Here is a 22641-nt window from a genome sequence, read left to right as displayed (position 1 = left end):
CTCTAGGTACTCACTAGGGATAACTTCCCTAGATACCTTCCTAGTGACCTTGTTGGGCTTCTTAGAAGCCTTAGTCACATTTTCTAGGTCAACTCTAGGGATAGCCTCCCTTGTGACCTTGTTAGTGACTTTCTTAAACTTCTTAGAAGTCTTAGTCACTTTGGTTGCAAAGATACTTCTAGGGATATCTTCCCTTGTATCTTTGACTTGACCTCTAGACTTAGGGTTTGTTCCATAGCTATATGGAACCCTATGATAACTAGGCACATCCCTTTTAGCTTTGGGTTTGTATCCCAAACCTCTATGGCCATTGGATGGCTTTTGTACCCCTAAACCTAGGTTATGCTCATTTTGCCCTTTTAGGATATTTTCCATCCTTTTTAGGGTCTTTTCCATTTTATCAAGTCTTGATCTCAAGACTTGATTTTCTATCATTAAATCCTTAGATTTTGATTTTTCATTACACCCATGAGCATTTTTGTTTTTGGGCTTGTATCTATTATCCTTAGTGTTCTTGCCCAAGTGTCCATCTACCTTCCTAACTTTAGGTTGGGTAGTTTTGGCATGTAGGGTCACATGCTTTTCCTTAAAGCCCTCATGCTTCCTATTCTTATGGTAAATCGCATTAAAATGATAAAAATTAGAACTATCATGCTTTTTACCATAATGTAAAGGGGTAGGCTCAAAAAAGGATACCTTCTTCTTTACCTTGGAGGCTCCCCCTTGACTAGTGCCTCCTTGAGCCTTGACCACCTTCTTCCCCTTGGGGCATTGACTTCGGTAATGCCTCTTTTGATTGCAAGAGAAGCATATAATATGCTCCTTGCTCTTCTTTGTGTTGGGGATGATCTCCTTGGGCTTCACCTTGCCTTTTTGTGCCACTTGGCCCTTCTTCTTGGCCAATTTAGGGCACTTGCTCTTGTAGTGCCCATGTTCCCTACACTCAAAGCATATAATATGATTTTTATTATTAATTGAAATATTTATACCTTTGCTTGTAGGGGTGGCATTTTCTTTGGATCCGGAGGTAGAAGCTTCCTCTTGATCGGACCTTGATTCTCCTCCATTTGATTTTTCTTGACTTGTGGAGGTAGAATCTTCTTCCTCCTCTTTGTCTCTTGACCCGGATGTAGAAGCTTCTCCTTCTTCTTGATCCGGCGTCACCAAGGATTGCTCCCCCTCAATCCTAGAGGTGGAGGCTTCATCATCTTGAATATGAAACAAGGAGTATGTGTTGGAGCAATCCCAATGGTCCGCGGGACCATGTGTTTTGGTGTTTGGGCAAAGGGTTTAAGTTAGGTTCACCCTTGTATTTGATATGTGTATTTGAGTTGTGCAGGTTTGCAGGATACACATATGACTCAGGTTGATGGCTTCGGGTCCGGTGAAGGATGGAGCATCCGAGGGACCGTGGACAAGGCAGCGAGGACAAGGGCCGAGGGAAGCGACTTCGAGGCATACGCGAAGGATGGCATTGGGTACGAGCCGCGGGCTTGAATGCATCCGAGGGACGAGAGCCAAAGGAAGTAGGCTTGAAGGCAAAAGGTCAAAGCTGCAAAGGAAGAATCAAGTGAGTCATAAGGGTGAGGGTACGAGTGCACGAGAGATTGTACTCGAGTAAAATCCTAGTTTTAGGGTTTTACCGTAGCGATACTATAGCAGTACTATAGCGCTACTGTAGCAATCGGCTGCATGTTTTAGCAATCGATGGTGCAGTCGATCGCGCAGTCGATCGGGTGCGAACAGAATGATTTGGATCGTTCGGTCAATTTCCAGAGGACAATGATCGCATGTTTTAGCAATGATCGGTAGGCGGGTTTTCTAACCGTGGCCTATAAAACCAAAGCTTGGGAGCTTGGTTTGAGTTGACGAAATAGAGGTGGTTAATCTCTATTAGTAGTCTACTTGTGCCCTAGCGTCAAAAGAGTTCTTGTGAGGGTTGTGGTGAGGTTTCTCCACCCACAAGGAGCTACGTGAGCTAGCCGGAGTTTGCCGGGGAGTAATCCACCGAAGGATCGGGATCGTCCACCTCAAGGACAAGCCGTGGAGTAGGAGCCCTAATCTCCGAACCACGTTAAACGAACGTGTCATTGGTTTGCTTGTTCTTTCCTTGTCTTTAGATTATCTTTAGTATTCGTATTTGTATTCTTTGTATTCCGCTGTGCTAACGAATACGTAGGAAGCAACGATTTGGGGGCGCCGTCTATCCAACCCCCCTTCAAGCCGGTCGTCCGATCCCCAACAAGTGGTATCAGAGCAAGGACGCTCTCCGTTGGACTAACCGCCAAGGAAGCACAAGATGACCGGCTTGATAGAACCGCCAAAGCTTGAAGGTAGAGGCTTATGGGACATCACGTATTGGATGATGAAGATGGAGGTCTTCTTCAACACGGATTGGGACACCATGTTGGTGGTCAAAGAGCCGTTTGAAGTCCCTAAAGACAAGAAAGGGAAGAAGCTCCGAACACGACATTGGACGGAGGAGCAAACCTCACGATCGGAGGCAAACTCAAAGGTAATAGCAATTTTAATTGGTTTATTGCCTCCTAATGTGATAAGTGGTGTAGGTAAATATGAGAACGCCCATGAATTGTGGAGTAAAGTGAAGAAATTTCCATGGGAGGAATTTTTGTCTACACAAGAAGAAGAAGAAAAATCCGAAGAAAGTGATGAAGTGGTCCAAGAGGAGAAGGAGGACCAATCGGATGTGGAGCCCAAGGAGTTGGGTTTAGTAGCTCAAGAAGAGGAGGTGGAGAAAACGGAAGTTGAGTCACGCTCAATATCCGAGGAGGAAAAGGAAGATGAGTCATCATCTACATCCTCAAAGGTTGAAGAAGAATCCAAGACAAGTGAAGAGGATGAAGAAGAGGTCTTGGAAGTGGTCAACCTAGCAAGCACCTCCACCGAAGTGAAGTCAAAGGACCATATCACTTGCTTCGGGTGCAATGAGAAGGGACACTACAAGAGTAGATGTCCTATGGGTAAGAAAGAGGTAAATTCTAAACCCATTCAAGTTGATTTGAATACTAATGTGGGTTGTAGAAATGATGGTGCCAAGAAGAAGAAGGAGAAGAAGCACATTAGATGCTTCACTTGTGGTGAAATAGGGCACTACCACACCAAATGCCCAAAGAAGAAAGAGCTCAAGAAGTTGGCGCATTTGAAGATGTGGGAGAAGAAGTGGAGGAAGAATGGAGGCTCATGTCAAGGGGGAGCTCCAAAGGTAAAGGGTAAGGTAAACCCTAATTTAAATTTGAAGTCAAATTTAAACTCCTCCATGCATGCTAGGAAAAATAATGTTAATCATTATATGCCCATGCAAAATTTTGGTTTTAAATATCATGATAGAAATAGGGTACATGTAGATCATAACCCTAGGAGACTTATACATGATAGACCTAGACACGTTAAATTCTCATTACCTAAGGAGAAGAAGGTAATGGAGACCCAAGGCATTAATCCCAAGAAGGGGAGACATATGCCTAGAAAGGGTAGGTCTAGGAATGTCCAAGGTGGACATGTTGACTCTAGGTTTAGGAACCTAGAAAGGGAGAACCAAGCTTTGAAGGCAAAGCTTGATGGTTTGGAACAATTCCTTAAGAGATTCACTATTGGATCTAAGGGATTAAACATGGTGTTGGGTAGTCAAAAACCCAACAATGATAGATCGGGTTTGGGATACCGATCTAGTCCCTCCATGGCCAAGGAGAGATCATATGCTAGGGTGGCAAATGATCATAGCAAGGGAGAGTCCTCCAAGGCTAAGGGAAAGTCTTATGCTAGGGTTGCATATGACTATAGCAAGGAGAAGTCAATAAATGGCAAGGGAAAGACATTTAAAGGTAAGGAGAAATTAACCAAGGACAAGGTGTCCAAGGTTAAGAAAGTTAGGTTTGTAGGCCAAGTGTCACCGGGGGTGGACCGATGCGGCCTAGCCATTGTGGATGAGTCACCTAGGGAGGTGACTAATGTTAAGAGCTCTAGGGGGAGCTCAAAGAGTCAATTTGGGACCCATGGCCAATGGATCTCAGGTGGGTTCTACTTGGGTGTCTAGAGGAGCCATGGAGTGTGCCAAATGGTTTAGAGACGGATTTGAGTCTCAAACCTAGGGATTTGGCACACATGGATTGTGTTTCATGCAAGAAATATGACATTTGGGGTCATATAGCATGATAATTGGTTTTGAATGTATAGATGCCATATAAACCAATGATAGGGATGCATTGTGGGATGGTATGGGCAAATACATCAAAAGGAAGCCAAAACTAGGACTTTAGGTCAAGGTTCAATTGAACCATTTAGCTAGTTTTGAGTTTTGTGTCAATCTTGGGATTGGTGATAGATACATTTTTGAATGTATTTTTCCCAAGTAGACATGGGTAAAACAGATCTCTCCACAAAATTTGGGAATTTTTGGAGGTCTGTGGAATTTCTGGTGCATTTCTGAAAGTGGGTCAGAAATGCTGAAAAAGGCTGAAAAACTGTGCCAGTCGACTGCAACTTTTGGCAGTCGACTGCACCAGTCGACTGCTAAAAGTTGCAGTCGACTGGCTGGAAACAGAAGCATTCTGTTCGCTCGACCAGTAGCGATCAGTCGACTGGTACTTCTTGCAGTCGACTGATATCAGTCTGAAATTGTCTTCAGCACTAGATTTTGACCGGGTCAGCTCATATAGATGTATGGGATCCATGGGTGATACATACATGAGTTTAGGGTCATTTGGATGACAAGTTTTCAATAATTGGGATATTGTTGGAGAACTTTTTGGATGTTAGGCAAAGGGGGAGAAGTAAGGTTTAGTTAGGAAAACCTGAAAGTACCTTTGTGTAGGGGGAGCCTTGGGATAGGTTCTTAAAAAGCCCGTTGTAAAAATTCCTAACTCAATGGGGAGCTTAGGTGTAGGGGGAGCCTTAGGATAGGTTCTTAAAAAGCCCTGTGCATTGTTTCGGCGGTTGCCAAGTGTGTAGCTTTGGCAACATAAGTCCATTCGGCGTTGTAAGTCCAAGTGTGTAGCCTTGGCATCGTAAGTCCATTCGGCGTTGTAAGTCCAAGTGTGTAGCCTTGGCATCGTAAGTCCATTCGGCGGTGTAAGTCCAAGTGTGTAGCCTTGGCAACGTAAGTCCATTTGTTTTAGCATGTTTATTTGCTATATGTTTTCCCTAACTTAAACGTATTGCCAAACACCAAAAAGGGGGAGATTGTTGGAGCAATCCCAATGGTCCGCGGGACCATGTGTTTTGGTGTTTGGGCAAAGGGTTTAAGTTAGGTTCACTTGTATTTGATATGTGTATTTGAGTTGTGCAGTTTTGCATACACATATGACTCAGTTGATGGCTTCGGGTCCGGTGAAGGATGGAGCATCCGAGGGACCGTGGACAAGGCAATGAGGACAAGGGCCGAGGGAAGCGACTTGAGGCATACGAAGGATGGCATTGGGTGCAAGCGCGGGCTTGAATGCATCCGAGGGACGAGAGCCAAAGGAAGTAGGCTTGAAGGCAAAAGGTCAAGCAAAGGAAGAATCAAGTGAGTCATAAGGGTGAGGGTACGAGTGCACGAGATTGTACTTGAGTAAAATCCTAGTTTTAGGGTTTCAGCAAAGATCTTGAAGCGCCATCGTAGCAAGATCAGCGCCATCAGCAAGATCGATCGATGTTTTAGCAGTGCGATCGGCAAGCGATCGCGCCGACCGGCAGTATGTGTGGAATCGAGCGTTGGGATGTGTGAATTTCCTGAGGACGATCGCATGTTTTAGCAATGATCGGTAGGCGGGTTTTCTAACCGTGGCCTATAAAACCAAAGCTTGGGAGCTTGGTTTGAGTTGACGAAATAGAGGTGGTTAATCTCTATTAGTAGTCTACTTGTGCCCTAGCGTCAAAAGAGTTCTTGTGAGGGTTGTGGTGAGGTTTCTCCACCCACAAGGAGCTACGTGAGCTAGCCGGAGTTTGCCGGGGAGTAATCCACCGAAGGATCGGGATCGTCCACCTCAAGGACAAGCCGTGGAGTAGGAGCCCTAATCTCCGAACCACGTTAAACGAACGTGTCATTGGTTTGCTTGTTCTTTCCTTGTCTTTAGATTATCTTTAGTATTCGTATTTGTATTCTTTGTATTCCGCTGTGCTAACGAATACGTAGGAAGCAACGATTTGGGGGCGCCGTCTATCCAACCCCCCTTCAAGCCGGTCGTCCGATCCCCAACAGTATGCTCCCTCCTTGTTCCCTTCGTTGCATTCCCTTGAGGATGAAGCTTCTTGGATTTCCTCTTCTTCGGAGGTTGAGCATCTCTCAATCTCGGAGTCCTCCTCTTGGTCTTGCTCCAAAGAGTCACCCTCTCTGGATACTTCTTGCTCTTGTACAGTGGAGGGGATCTCTTCATGAAGCTTGGCCAATTTGCTCCATAATTCCTTTGCATCTTCAAATTCTCCAATTTTGCAAAGGATGGTGCTTGGCAATAAATTGACCAAAAGCTTGGTCACTTTGTCATTTGCATCGCACCTTTGGACTTGCTCCGAGCTCCATTTGCTTTTCTTGAGAAGCTTGCCCTTGGAGTTTGTTGGAGCTTCAAATCCTTCCATTAGAGCAAACCATTGCTCTATCTCCATCATAAGAAAGTTTTCGATTCTTGATTTCCAAGAATCGAAGCTCGTGGAAGTGTATGGTGGAGCCACCCTTGTGTCAAATCCAAGTCCATCTTGGAATTGCATCTTGAAGTTGAGCTTCTTGAAATCTTTGACTTTTGATGAATTTGCTTCAACTTCTTCACCCTCTAGCTTTTCTTGTTATGCTTGACCCTTCCGGCGATGATTCCGGTGAAGAGCGGCCTCGCTCTGATACCACTTGTTATGACCAAAAGTAGCTAGAGGGGGGTGAATAGCTCATCGCATTCGCTCGTCGCTCGGCGTTGCTTGTTTCTTCAAGGATATAGCAGCGGAAAATACACAAACAATCACACAACGCTAACACGGTTGGTTTACTTGGTATCCACCTCACTTGAGGTGACTAATCCAAGGATCCACACCAACACACACACCCTCCACTAATAAAACTCTCCTTTATGGTAACTATCAAGGGCGGAGAAGCCCTACAAGACTCAATACAAGAAGAGAGGGAAAGGATACAAGAAATACAAGCTTACAAGCTTACAATGAGTATAAACCCTAACCCTAGCTTCTCTTCTTGGCTTTGATCCGCCTCTTGACTTGGAGAACTTCCAAGATCCTTCAAGAACTGGCGATCTGAGCTTTGTGAGTGCTGTGGAGGAGCTGGCGAGAGATCTGGAGTGAATCGGTGAAGAGATGCCGAAGGAATCGTGCGCCTGCGGCCTTTATCGACGCTAACGGTCGGATCCCGATCGATTCGAATGTTCCCAATCGATCGGGGAGGCTTTGGATCGATCCACGGATCGATCCAGAGCGCCTCTGTGCTCTGGAGTAACGCCTGGATCGATCCACGGATCGATCCAGCGCTTATCGCGCGAAGCAGCATCGTCCCGATCGATTCACTGATCGATTGGGACATCTGGATCGATCCACGGATCGATCCAGAGGCTCTCTGTTCGCTAGAAAAGGCCTGGATCGATCCACTGATCGATCCAGCTCCTGGATCGATCCACTGATCGATCCAGCTCCTGGATCGATCCAACACTTGGTTTTTTGCCCAAAACCAAGTTCCAAGCCTCTCAAACCAACATCCGGTCAACCTTGACCTGTTGGTACATCATGCCTAGCATCTGGTCACTCCTTTGACCTGCTAGGACTTCCCACCAAGTGTCTGGTCAATCCCTTTGACCCACTTGGACTTTTCTATTCATGCCAAGTATCTGGTCACTCCCTTGACCTACTTGGACTTCCACCAGATGTCCGGTCAATCCCTTTGACCTATCTGTATTTCCTCGTGCCAAGTATCCAGTCAATCCTTTGACCTACTTGGACTTCCCAACACCAGATGTCCGATCATCCTTGATCCATCTGGATTTTCCCTTGCCTGGCTTCACTCACCAGGACTTTCACCTAGCTTCACTCACTAGGGTTTTCCATCTGCCTAGCTTCACTAACTAGGGCTTTCACCTGGCTTCACTCACCAGGACTTTCACCTAGCTTCACTCACTAGGGTTTTCAATCTGCCTAGCTTCACTCACTAGGACTTCCCTTCTGCCTGGCTTCACTCACCAGGACTTCCATTCTACCTAACATCCCAGTTAGGACTTCCCAGTCAAGTATCCGGTCAACCTTGACCTACTTGACTCTTCTTTAATCAATTTCTTATTGTCAAACATCTAAACTCAAACCAAGACTCAGCTTGGTCAACCAGGTCAACCTTGACCTGAGGGATGTTGCACCAACAAATAGGGCCTGGGAAAAGCCTGTTTAGGCTACCCATTTAAACGAGGAATTGTTTATTTTATAAATTCCTTTTTCATTTTTATTATTTCTTTTCTCCGATTTTTCCCTTGACGCCGAACCCATACCCGAGCCCGTTGCTCCTTCCCTCGCGTAACCGAGCCGCCGATGTGCCCTAACCGCCGGCCCAGTGGTTCCTACCTTCATCTTCTTCTCTTCTCAGTGAAGCCCTGTCCTCCCGACGCCACCCATGCCCTAGCCTCTCCTCTCCCCATCACGCCGATTTCTTCTTCCTCATTCCCGAACCCGACGCCGAAAAACTCTAACCGCCGGCGCTGGCTGTTTCTTCCCCCCCCCCCCCCGTGTCCTCACCGCGCCTCTCTTCTTCTTCTCTTGTGCCCTAGAGAGCAGCGAGCCACCACCGCCGCTCCTCTCCGTTGCACACCGCGAGCCGACTTCCTGTGCCCTATCGCCGGCCTTCTGCCGTGAGGCTAACCCCCGCTGCCGTCGGCGACGAGCCACCTCTCCGACTCTCTCTGTGCCAGCGTCCGAGCCTCCTTTTCTCCCCACGGCAGAGCACCCCAGCAGAGCACCACTCCTCCCCTTACTGTGTCGTGCCTAGTTTAGGTGCGGCCGAGCTTTCCTCTGTGTCCTAAGTTCCTGTTGAGGTAAGTTTGGAATGTCGATTTTTGCATCTTCTGTTCTTTATCCGAACAGTGTAAATCGTTCCCAACTAAGAGTTGTTTTGTTCTTGATCCTGTTCTGGACAGAATCTGTGAGGTGGATTTTAGCAGCAAAGCTTTTAAAGCTTCAGCAGCAACGATCCTTGCTATTGAGCCACAACGACTGTGGTTGAGGTATAGTGTAGGAATTGTTCTTTGTTGTAGATGAGAAGTGTTAGCAAAAAATTGTTAACTTGGGTACATGTGTTTGTTTGGGCAGCAACCCTTTGATTTACAGCAGCAATTTATCTTTGCTAGCAGTAAAGTTTTGTTTTCAAGTAGCATCTTGGTCCAGCAGCAGTAAGGTAAGGGTTTAGTTTATGGATTGAGTTGGCACGCTTTTGATACATGTTGTTTTAGGTATGAAATGATACATACATAATTTGGTTATAGGATGATACATTGATGGCGGATCCTTATTGTAGATTGAGTTGGTTTTAAATGAATCTAATGGAACGATTAGGGTTAAGACCATTAACCTTAGTCAATGGTTAGAATTAATTTTGGGTAGGCAATTGGTGATGTTAATTAGAGCTTTCCCTGATATTAGTTTCGTGGATTTTATTAAGCTATTTAAATTCATTTGAATTGTAGCTAAATAAAATATATCTATATGTTCGACACAGGACTTTGATTCGGGACGGTATCTCGACGAGTATCTTGATTACCGGATTGGACCACTTTATTGGAGGCGGGTACTTTGACTTATGTCTTTTGATATGCATAATAAAGTGCTTAACATATAGCAAGAATTATGTTTTCCATTTGATTCGGTTGGTCACTACATGATCTGTTACATGTTGTTTGTTTATTTATTATGCACTGCATGTTATTATTTATTTGACCATACATGCTTTCGGTAGTGACCCAACCATGTGATACATCATGTTCAGGACCTAGGGTTTATATGATACCCTATCTGTTTGTGTACCTTCCATCTGATACATTGACTTGTGGTACACCTTTTATTTATGTATGGATCTTGCTATGCTATTCATGATATTGCCATGTTTAGAGTCATGCATCATCTAGCATGATTGCATGTTGTGCGGTTGTCTGCTCCATTATTGTGAGCGCATCGCCAGTTACATGTACTGCACACACCACCACCCATGGATTAGTGGTATATCAGGCAGGTGTGTGGCGGTTCTGCTGTTTGGCTCCGTTGGTCTGGTGACTCAGCGTGGTAGCCGGCAATGAGTTCAGCTCTGTTTGGCTCCGCTGGCATTTAGTGTAGCAGCGTAGTAGCCGGCAGATGGTGGACTCTGTTTGGCTCCGTTGGTCAGATGACTCAGCGTGGTAGCCGGCAGAGATATCCTCCCCGTCATCGTGTACCGGGAGATGAGAGCATTGAGCTCCCCCATTTATGATTTGGGGTCAGAGGACAGGAGTACTCCGACAGCATCCCGTCCACTCGGTCGCTCTACAGGAGCAGTGATGTCAGAGTGCACAGTCACCATATGCATTTATTACATTTATTATTTGTGATTGCTGCATTATTTGCTGCATTTATATGGATGCATATGATTGACATGCATACAGGATTATGACTTCCCCGGTCTGACGACCCTGTTACCTTTGTACTTTGATCCCGGTTAGTACAGTTATCTCCTGATTTCGTTTCAGTTGCATTTATCCTTCTCGTATTCAGGAGACTGTACGCATGATTAGTGTTGTCTGTTATTTGTTTTATTATGCATATCAGTTGTACCTGCTGAGTGTTGGACTCACCCCGTTTCCATTGTTGATATATTTTCAGGTTGAGGCTGTCCGGAGCAGTTCCAGTCGCTGGTCCCCATCTGCTGGTTTTTGAGTTGTTATTTTATTTTAGCTTTTCTCTATCAGACTTTGTTTTAGTCTTGTTTTGGATTTTACATTTGGATATTGTATGAATCCTTCCGTTTGATGGACTTTTGGTATGATTTGGATTTTATTCTACTACATGCTTGCCTGGACGGCAGAAGAGGTGAGTTCGTCGGATTTGAGTTTTACGAGTGTAGTTGAGTAGGGTGGATTTCGAGTCAGAGTACTATCGTTTGTGATTACTATTATTAACTGCGTGGTTGTGACAGCCAGAGGCTGAATATCTATATAAACTGCGTGGTGATAGTTTTTATTTGTGTTATTATTCCAGCCGCATGTGGCTGAGGTATATAGTGCTTGTAGAAAAGTTTCAGATTGTCCGCCGTACAGGGGAGATGCTACCGAAATTTCTTCGGACAGAGACTCCTCCGGGGGCGCGACAGACTCTCTCAACCACGAATGGGAGACAATGGTTGACAAAATATTCCAACGGTCGCTGATGACTCACTCAATCGCGAATGAGAAACAATGATTGACAGGATGTAAAGAATGTAATCATCAGTAGAAAATAAATAATCACATCTACAAATATAATCATCTCTATACAATACTAACACAGTTATATTCAGAAGTATGAGTTATAATCAATATAAATAAAAATAACAAATACACATGATACTAAGTAACATGGATAGCAATGATACTGCATAAATATTATAATAGATCAAAATATAAGATCAAGTAATAAAAGGTCATGCTTAGGAAGTAGATATCAAGGTAAAAGATAGCTACTATGCAATCAATACAAATAACAAAATCATGCACTAAGGTCAAAGGTCAAGAGTCTCAAGAGGTAAGGGAGGAACTACCCACCTCTCAACGTAGAATGTCCTTTGATGTCTTCCAATTAGTGGGCTTATCTCAAGATCAAAAACCCTCTTTGGTTTTCTTTTACGACTTTCGTTGGCAGGCAACTGACTGTGGTGATGAGGCTGGGGTGTCAACGCCACCGTCGACATCCGAATGGTGGGGCAAACTGCTTCACGGTAGCCTAGATCTTGGTGGCGGCGGTGACTCTTGCTCAACGCTGAGTGTGGCTACGACATGAACACGCGAGGACAACAGGGTCGTCTGCTTGTGATGGCTTGCATGGATTTCTGACATCTCCAGCAAAGACAATGGTCGGTAGTGGTCATAACAGTGGCCTCGGTTGGTCGACAGCGGGGATCACAGCAGTGCCAGCTGCTACTTGTGACCCGCAGGCATGAGAGGCGACAACTTACTCTCTGACATCGGCTCTGGCTCTCCGAAGACGGGCAGTCGACAGCGGTCCACTATCCAAGAGAAAGAAAGAGAATGGTTGGTGCGGCTACATCGCCTCCGTCGAGGGGAAGGGCATGCAGACGAGAAAAGGGGTGATGGAGAGATTTAATCAAAACTTAGGTTTTGATTAAATAAACCTAGCTTTTATATTCAATCAACTCCTAACTTAAATGAGTATTCTAAACAGACTCTTCCAAAACCTAACCAATTTATCCCCATAAAATCTTTAAAATTCATTTTAAATTTTCAAAAATTCTAATAAAATTTATATATTCATATAAATTTATTTACTTATTAATTATTAATTATTTTATTATTATTATTTTTTAATAAATTTAATTATATAAAATCTTCATAGTTTTAATTATATTATTTCTCTCACACAAGTATGTATATTATAGGAAGGGAGTCTTTTGTGAAAGGTTTGCGAAGACTGAAAGAAACTGTTATGAAGGATTGTTGAGTTGCGAGTCAAGTGATCACCATGACACTCAAGTTTGACTTTGAAGAAAAAAGCAGAGAAAATGGAGGAAAATAAAGAGAGCCGTAAGTTATAAGATTTCTTACATGGATGTTAGAACCTGTTACCTTTGAATAGAAAACGAAAGGGTGGCACTGGTTCACAAAGAGCATATCTCTTTCCTTTTTTTTTGTGAGACAACTTTCTTGGTAATCGGTGTCTTAACTGTTTTATCTTTTGATGATTGGCGCTTCAATAACCACCAGGGTCAAATTTTAATTTGGACGGATCATATTTGGATATGACTCAGAATTGAATTATCTTGAGGTATTCATTTGGGATTGATGTGGTCCGAGTTCCATTTAACCGGACTTAAGGTCAGTCTAGCTTGATCCGAGGTTTGTCAGGACCAAAGTTAATCTTGGCTTGATTTGCCATTCGGTTAACTTGACTATGCCACATAGGAATGATTATCTCTGCCACACAGTTAGCATTTTCTCATTTTGTATACGTATACGGGAAAGAATGTTTCATGCCCCGCAGATGTCAATCAATTGTAGCAATGCCCTTTATAACTTGATTTGGATCACTTCGGAACGGTGTGATCGTTAAAATATAGGATGGTATTATATTAGGTAATGAGGTTGAAATTTGGCGCTTCTAAGTATGTTTTTCTATGTCTTGATCATTGCACTAATGATTAATAGTCACCCGTAATTTATCTTCTCCGTATTATGTTAGAATTTTAGGGACATAATTGTAATTATAAATGTCTAATGTCATCAATTAAAGAAGTCATAATTTAATGTGATTAAATTTATGATTAAGGAATATGACTTAATGGTTTAATTGTTATGAATAAATTAATGTGGATACCATGTGCAATTTCTAATTTGTTGAGAGGTCAAATTAGAAATAGACAAACTTATGTTTTTATAAATAAGGGTTATGGTCCCAATTTACAAATGAAACTTTTGTTTTGTTTCCTCATCGGCAAAACTCTTTGGACACTAAGGAAAATCTACAAATTTAAGACCTTTCCCAAAATCGACTGCATACTATGGATTCTGGTACGCTTCCATAATTCTGTTTATCCAATTTATAATTTTTTGAAAATTGAATAGAATGCATATATTTTGTGTTGAGATTACTCAACCTATTTTTCTATCAATTTCTATGACTTAAGGGTTTAATTGTTATGAATAAATTAATGTGGATACCATGTGTAATTTCTAATTTATTGAGGGACCAAATTAGAAATAGACAAATTTATGTTTCTATAAATAAAGGTTATGGTCCCAGTTTGCAGATGAGACTTTTGTTTTGTTTCCTCATCGACAAATCTTTCTGAATACTAATGAAAATATATAAATTGAAGATCTTGCCCAAAATCGACTACATACTGTGGATTCTGATACGTTTCGTAATTTTTTCTATCCAATTTATAATTTCACATAAATATACATATTTACACTTTATTTAATACCTTAATAATATCTTAATATTTTAAATAAAATTAAATTCAAATAATAGAGGTCACTTTGATGACATATAATTTAAATTTAATTTAATTTAAAATAATAGATATTAATAGAATCCATACAATCCAATTAAAACTTAATTTTATAAAATAATTTAAGTAAATTATTTTTTTCAAATAATTAAATTTAATGGAGTATCATTAAAGGGATAAAAAAAAGATAATTTAATAAAATATCAACTAACTTTTACGTTTAAAATAAATAATTTATTTACTTAATTAAATTCTTTTATAGTATTGATTGATTTAAAGATTAATAGATGGTTACAACAGGACGTGGCTCGACGTTAGCAGGATAATCTTTTCTATATAGTAGTGATCGTACACATGAATTAGGTATGTAATATAATAATATATAAATAATATAATAATATATAAATTATTTGGATCTTTAAAAATCTGAATTATTTAGATTTTCTAGTGTCACCAAATTAATTATTTGGGTAAGACCCATGCAATAGTGAACAAACTACTGTAACGAGTTTCTCTATGTAAAAAAATATTTTAATTTAATATTATACTTATCTTAGTAAAAAAAATTAAGAAAAATATATTTTTTTAACATCGTCGACCTAAAATATTTATAGAAGCTTCTTTGATCATAATGTTATCAATTCTAAGATGTGGGACTAAAGAGAACTATATTTTTTTATATAAAACAATCAAGAAAAATTAATGATGAGAAAAATTTATAATATTACGCCGTAGCTGAGTCTCGAACTTTAAATCACTGATTGTTTCACTTGTAGATTATTAATAAACTTTGGAATTATTTTTAGTGTGAATAGAAAAAGAATATTAACGTAAATTCATTTTAGGCTTCACCAAAATTAATTAGTAAAGGGAGGAGATTTTTAATAAAATAGTAAGATATATATATATATATATATATATACTCTAAAAAGAAAATTCCCACCCCATAGTTAAACTTGACAGTCGGCTGTAAACTGAGTCAGTAATTTATTTTCTTTCATATAATCTAGGAACGAATTATGAAGGACATCTTAGATGAGTGTAATCATTTTTTACTATAATTTATAACTTGATTTGAACATGATTATATGAATTACAAAGAATAATCTTCGGTGAGAATTCGGTTAAAATTAAATTGAATTAAATGAAACTGAATAAATTAAATTTTTTAAAATCAATCGAATCAATTGAATTTTTTAAGTTAATCGAATTGATAAAAGTATTGATTAATTTAGTTTTCCACCTAATTGATCCAACCTTTTGAATTTACCGATTTAGCTGAGGTCTTTTCTTCTAACCGCCTCTAACACTATTTCTTATCCTGGGGTTACGGTACAGTGAAAGAATGTCCAGCTATCTGTATAGTTGGATTTTTAATTATGACATGTTCATAGATTTTTTTAAAAAAATGGAACTCGTAATTAAAATTATTGGACTTAGGGATCCTCTTATCCAGAATCTCTAGACCAGTCTTGATTTTCTGCTCATTCATTAACTGAATGAACTGGATCCTACCTATTTAATAGGTGAGGTCCAATTCATTCAGTCAATAAATGGACAGGACCTCTTCTGGTCCAGAAAATTCTGGACCAGAAGATCTGGCCTCTCCAGATGGTCCATTATAAACAATTATTAATTCCAAATGGTCCCTCTCTAACGCTGTTTCTTCATTTTTATTCGTGATAGCTGTTTGTTCTGTTTCTTCTAACCGATTTGGAAGCGCCTGCAGCAACAGCTTTTCCATCCTCGTTCTGCAGCGAGGGGAGGAAGAACTCGACGATGCTGCGGCGGCTGGACAGGTCAAGGCCGAGCCGCTCGCCGGTAGCAGACCATGGCTTCGGAGGTGGAACTCTTTAGGTCTGCGACTCCCCTACCTCCTCCTCCTCCTCCTCCTCTTCTTGATCTGCTTCCTACGATTCCGGGTACGAAGAGCTTGCGGCCGTGGATAGATTCCTCTTCTTGATCTGCTACCTCCAGATCAGCTCCCGTCACTCTTTTCCCCTTGCCAAATGGACAGATTCCGTCTTTCTGGTCTGCTGCTGCTGCCTCATCTAGTCATCTAGATCTTGACCTTTTTTTTAACTGTCTTCGACGAACCGATTTCTACCTCTCCGCTTCTCGGTTTCTTTCATCTCTATATACGGTCCCATAGAGCGTGTTACGAAGTGCAACGTGCAGCCTTGCAATGGCGTCCCCCGTCATGTTCTTCTGTTTCCTATTCTTCCACCTCTGCACTTCTCACGCAGGAAATCATCAGCAAACCAACTTCCTCAATTGCTTTCTTGAAGCAACCCGAGGATCTTCCTCTTCTCCTTCGAAGATATACACTCCCAACACCACATCCTTCTCCACCCTCTTTCGCTCCTCCATCCAAAACCTCCGCTTCCTCTGCTCCGGCGCAAAGACTCCCTCCTTCCTCATCCTCCCCTCCGTCGTCCACGACGCCCAGGCCGCCGTAATCTGCGGCCGCCGTCACGGCGTCCGCCTCCGCGCCAGCAGCGGCGGCCATGACTACGAGGGCCTCTCCTACGTATCCTTCTCCAGTAGTACTGACGGCCCGTTTGCAGTCCTCGACCTCTCTGGCCTCCGCTCTATCGAAGTCGACGCTGAAGCTCGTACCGCCTGGGTCGGCGCTGGCGCCACCCTCGGCGAGGTGTACTACCACGTGGCTGCCGCCAGCCCCACCGCCGCGTTCCCTGCCGGAGTCTGCTCCACAGTCGGTGTCGGAGGGCACATCAGCGGCGGCGGCATCGGATCGTTGCAGAGGAAGTACGGCGTCGCCGCCGACAACGTCGTGGATGCCAAGCTGGTCAACGCCGAGGGCGAGCTGATGACCAGGGAGACCATGAGGGAAGACTTGTTTTGGGCGATAAGAGGCGGCGGCGCGGCGAACTTCGGCATCGTCGTGGCCTACAAGTTGCGACTCGTCTCGGTGCCGCCCAAACTGACGCTGTTCTCCGTGAGCAGAACGCTGGAGGAGGGTGCGACGAGGTTGCTGTATTCATGGCAGAGCATCGCGCCGCGGCTCGCCGACGATCTATGGATCACAGCCGTGGCGTCGGCTGTCGGAGAGGCGCAGCTAAACCGCACGATCCAAGTTACATTCGTAGGCCTCTTCCTGGGCCCCCGTGGCGGTATGCTCGCGGCCATCAAGAAGACCTTCCCCGAGCTGGGCGTGAGGGCCGAGGACTGCAATGAATTGAGTTGGGTGGAGACGACTCTCTCCCTCGACGACCATGCATTGAATGATACCAGCGTGCTGTTGGACCGGCGGCCGGTGTACAACAACTCCTTCAAGAGCAAGTCGGACTTCGTGAGGAAGCCCATCTCCGAGAAAACATGGGAGGGGATTTGGGAGGCTATGATGGAGGGGGAGGAGGAGCCTCTGATGATGGCAATGCAGCCGTGGGGTGGAAGGCTTTGGGAGATAGAAGATGATGCCATTGCCTTCCCTCACAGGAAGGGGAATTTATATATCATTCAATACGTGATGAGGTGGTTCGAGACAGAGGCGGCGGTGACGGAGAGGCACTTGACATGGATGAGAAAGTTCTACGAATACATGGCACCTCACGTGTCCAGCAATCCGAGAGCTGCGTATCTTAACTTCAAGGATATCGACTTGGGTAGCAGCACAGAGGAAGGGAGGACGAGTTACAGGGAAGCAAGCGCTTGGGGAAGAAGATACTTCCTGCACAACTTTGAGAAGCTTGCGAAAGTCAAGGCTCGAGTTGACCCTGAGAACTACTTCTGGAATGAACAAGGCATCCCTCCTTTTACATTTGCTGTTGCTGCTTGGTGAATTTCACAGGATATATAGGATAAATAATTACGGTTGCTTTGTATTTGAATGCATTAAATAAAGGTACTATTTACAAATAACTGAATTAATTGTTTGCAGAATCTGACAAACAACGAGTACACAAAGAAATACATCGCTTAGTTTTGCATATTACTAATACAGCGCTTAGTTCTTCATTAAAATCATTAACTTCCTTGATTAATTAACCACCTGGAGAACTGTTGGAAGCAATTCCATCTAGAATCCCCTCTTCGGATAATATCAACAATAATAACAATAACAACAACAACAATAACGCTAAATATAAACTAAGTTAAAGCAGTCTCATGTTTGATCCGTCCGAGATCAAATATGATGTGGTATAAAAATCTAACACGTGGCAACAGAAATCCACCTTGCACCCAAAAGCGATGATGTCGAAGCACTTCTGCTTTCTTCTCGTGGTGTGACAATTCCGGTGAAAAATAACAAACATCAAACGGTTTGTCAAGAGTTCTCTCAACAAAACCATTCCAATATCTAAGTCATTAGGGTGTTCCCGATTGTATAAAAGGAGGATCAAAATAATAAGAAAGTGTCTGTGAGCTTTTATATTTCTGACCTTTCATAAGTGGGAGACACCTCTAGACACTAAAAAACTAGTATTAACAACGGGCTTTGTGATAGAAATGAGTTTTCGTCGTTAATTAACGACAGGCATGTGATTCCATCATTAACTAAGAAGGATTACTAATAGAAATGCTTTTCCATCGCATATTAACAATAGAAGCCCGATTTATACCGTTAATCCTTCTTCAGCTTAGTGAATTAACGACAGAATACGACTTCCTTGGCTACTTAGCGATAGAAACACGTTTCAGCCACTAAAATCAGGAAGTAAAGAGGAAACTCATTCATGCAAAGAGGATTCCTCCCTTAGCGATGGAAATGCTCTTCTATCGTTAACAGGGGAAGGACTAGCGACGGAAGTCTTGTTTCATTGTTGTTAATGACGAAAGTATGTTTCCATTGTTAAAATTGGGATCAAAATTAGAACGGAACCCTAATTTTGGTCTCCACGTGAACGAGATTCCTCTCTTCCCTTCCCGATCTCAGCTCTCCAGCATCTTCTTTGATTTCCAACGTACTCTTCAACATGCACGTGATCTCTCTCCGGCACAAGTAATCTCTTCTCCACTGCCATCCCATCTCAGTTGGTCACGGCCAAGCTTCTCGTACCCCCTAGCCTCAAGCTTGGCTGGCTGGCCAAGCTGCTCGCAACCCCCCAGTTGCTATTAGGTGTCTCTATATGATTTTTAAAAATTTTATTTTCGTAAAACATGCATTAGAAGCATAATAATAATTTTTTAAATTATTACAACATACATCATACACATACATAAGAACACACATGCGCAAACATGATTGGTGCAGTTGGCACTAATGGTCAAACTTAGATTTTGATGAATGACAAAGAGATTAAAGTTACATATTGTGTTATCTAATTTACTTACCAAGTGTGCAGGACTGAAAGACTTGATAGGGACCAAACACCAAGCTAAATTCCAATCGGGTCAAAAGGACCAGACGATTGATAGAAAGTCCATCTGAGTCAGAGAGGACTAGACAGTTGGCAGGAAATCCAATGGGCCAGGGAGGACCAAACGATTGGCTGAAGTATAGATGGAGCATCTGATAAGAAGACCTGGTGGGTCAAGAGATTAAGGTCAACTAAGTCCACAAATGGTAAGTAAAGGTAAGTAATCAGATGAGAGATCTAGTGAGAACACGTTCTTGGTTGAGGGAACAATAGACGTCAGTCTGACCTAAAGTCAGGACCGGACCATCCAGAGACCGTCAAATATTACTACTCTTCTTTTCATATTATTGCTTGTTGTGCTAACCTTGTTATGCAGGAAATCATGTGACTAAAAAAGGTGCTCTAGGCGTCTAGACACAATCCAGACGCTCAGAGGTTCGGACACCCAGAGTTGGTCCAGACACCTAGAATGGGGCCGAACGGGCGACTAGCAAAGCTGAGGTGATGCATGTTGATTGGCTAGCCTACATCAACAGTTCGGGCGCCCAGATCAGTCTGGGCGCCCGAAGAAGGATAAAGTTTTAGAGATAGAGTTTCGCCAAGGAATCGACATGTCAACAATCTAGGCGCCCGGGGTGGTCTAGGCATCTGGAGGTGGATAAGTTAGCAAAGTCCCAGACCTTGTTGGAGGAACCTGGGGGTGGTCCGAGCGCCCAAAAATGGCCTATAAAAAGGTCTTCAACTAGAAGCTTCAACACAATATTCGCTCCGACTTTTGTTTCTGTGCGCTGCTTCGAGAAGGCTCCTATGACACCAAAAGACTACTCCGACAACTAGCAATCAAAATTCTTCTCCTTTTGTTATTGGTATTCTTTTATTAGTCCTGCATTATACTTAACTTTTCGTAATCTTTTTGAACTTATAATGATTGCCTAACAAAATCACTCAACGAGGTGTGCCTTAAAGTAGGAATCGTCAAAGGCTCCGAACCAAGTAAAATGAACTTGCGTTAGTGATTATTTTTTTTGTCTCGCTTTCTTTTTTATATTTCCATTGTACACTTAATTTCAAAAAGAAAAAAATTATTTTCAAAATCGTGTGATTCACCCCCTCCCCTCTCACGTGCTCATGATCCAACAAGTAGTATCAGAACAGTCTTGCTCTGAATTGGTGTAACCACTAATCGAACAAGGGTTTCTTTATATATGTATATATATATTAGTATATTTTTCAAATTTTATAATAGTATATTTTTATAATTTTATATTTTTATTTTTTCACTATTAATCATAATTGGTGCAATCACCTTTTCTGACAAGTTTGTCATTATTTTTTTATTTATTATTTTTCTCAAAATTAGTGAAAAATCACTCGAGCTTTAATTTTTCTTTCTCTTTTTGTACTACTAATCCAAGACCTAGTCTTGGGATTTTTCTTGTTGTTTCTATTTGTGTGTAAGAATCTTCTTAATGGCACAAAGCAAGGGTTATAGTGTTGGATCAAATGGGTGCGATAGGGGAGGGGGGGGGTGAATATCGCATTTTTAAAACTTTTCTTTTACTCGTTAAAAATAAAGTCGTGCAGCGGAAAAATAAAGAACAGTTCGATTACTTGATTCAGAGCCTAGGTCAACTCCTACTCCAAGACCCGTGATCCTTGACTACACCGATGGGCAATCCACTAATACTCTTCTTTCCGAGAACCTCAGAAAAAAACAGTGCGTACAATATGCAAGATAGTAACACCCTACTATCTTGTAAGTTTTTAAGTACAATGCAAGCTTTTCTAAAATAAAATATACTGACAAAGATTTACGATAAAACTTGGTCAGTCCTTCTGGATGGAACAGCTTGCGAGTCGTAGACCAGTAGCAGAAGCTTGCACAGAGATGATTTTCGAAGTAGAATAGTGTTGCACCTAGCCTCGGACCTCGAGCTCTCTTTTATAAGAATCGTCGATGTTCGGTCGACCAATCCCTGGATTCGGTCGACCGAACCAGCTCCCTTCCTTCCTGGCTGAGATCCAATATTGATTCGATCTTCGGTAATTAATGACTATTAAGGGTTCAGTCGACCGATCACTCTGTTCAGTCGACTGAACGAGCTCCTTCCCTATTTGTCGAGATATGCTGAGATTCGCATTTACTGTGCCTTTAATGATTGATCGTTCAGTCGACCGATCCTCTAGTTTGGTCGACCGATCAATTTAGTTTCCTTCTATTTCTAATCATTACTGATTAAATTGAGTTGTGCTGAGTCACCCTAGTTCGGTCGACCGATCCCTACGTTCGATCGACCGATTAGGTCATAACCGGCAAAACAGTGTTATATAAAGTATCCCTACAACACAAAGGTTAGCAGAGTAATATATAATGCATGTGTAATATTAGACAGTAAAATTTGTCTTGATCTCAACTTGGAAACCTTCCTGATTTCTTTAGTTGGATCAGTGACCTTAGGTTGTTTCCTTCAGGAACTCGACCTCTCTGTTGCTCATTCAGTTGTTTACCTCAACCTATCTACCAAACATTGATCCTCCAGATCTTATTTGGACTTTTCACTTAGCCTTGATCGGCTCACCAGGACTTTTCTCTTGATCTTCGGTCCTCCAGACCGCTCGATCGCACCGCCAAGCGTCAGGTCCTCTCGACCCACTTGGACTTTCACTTGGGTTCCACGATCTGCTAAGACTTCTCCTGCTTAGCCTCCAACTAGGTCTTCCCCGGTTGAGTAAACAACCTGCACACTTAGTCAACTTGTTAGATCACAATAAGACTTAACTTGAACCTTTGACAACATCAAAACTAAGGTTTGATTCTAGTGCAACCTGCACCAACAATCTCCCCCCCTTTTGATGTTTGGCAACCAAGGTTCAAAATTAAGTTAAAAAGTACAGAAATAAATAAGCAAGCATTTTCACTCTCCCCCTGAGTAACTCCCCCTGAATTTACTATCTCTCCCCCTTTGACACACATCAAAAATAGGGGAAGCTAATAAACAGAATTAAAGTAGAAGTTTGAGAAAAATATTAGAGTGAAAGACTCTTTAAAAATTTGTAAATTATAGATTATGAAAACAAGAATTTTGAACACTTTGCAAGATTTTAAAATTGAAAAATATGTCGAAAGTAAAAGTTAAGAGAATAAGTTTAAGGCATTGAATT

The 22641-nt window shown here is 42.3% G+C and overlaps 1 protein-coding gene across 1 annotated transcript; it reads left to right on the top strand.

The window, feature by feature from the left end:
* Nucleotides 1-15833: 15833 nt before the first annotated feature.
* On the top strand, nucleotides 15834-18040 carry LOC121979838 (berberine bridge enzyme-like 18). The gene has a single exon (XM_042531830.1). It carries the CDS (start codon nucleotides 16344-16346, stop codon nucleotides 17958-17960), a length of 1617 nt encoding a protein of 538 aa, XP_042387764.1. The 5' UTR covers nucleotides 15834-16343; the 3' UTR covers nucleotides 17961-18040.
* The last annotated feature ends 4601 nt before the right edge of the window (nucleotides 18041-22641 follow it).

The sequence above is a fragment of the Zingiber officinale genome, chromosome 1B (genome assembly GCF_018446385.1).
Source record: "Zingiber officinale cultivar Zhangliang chromosome 1B, Zo_v1.1, whole genome shotgun sequence".
Lineage (NCBI taxonomy): Eukaryota > Viridiplantae > Streptophyta > Magnoliopsida > Zingiberales > Zingiberaceae > Zingiber > Zingiber officinale.
This window is presented reverse-complemented; position numbering and strand designations above follow the sequence as displayed.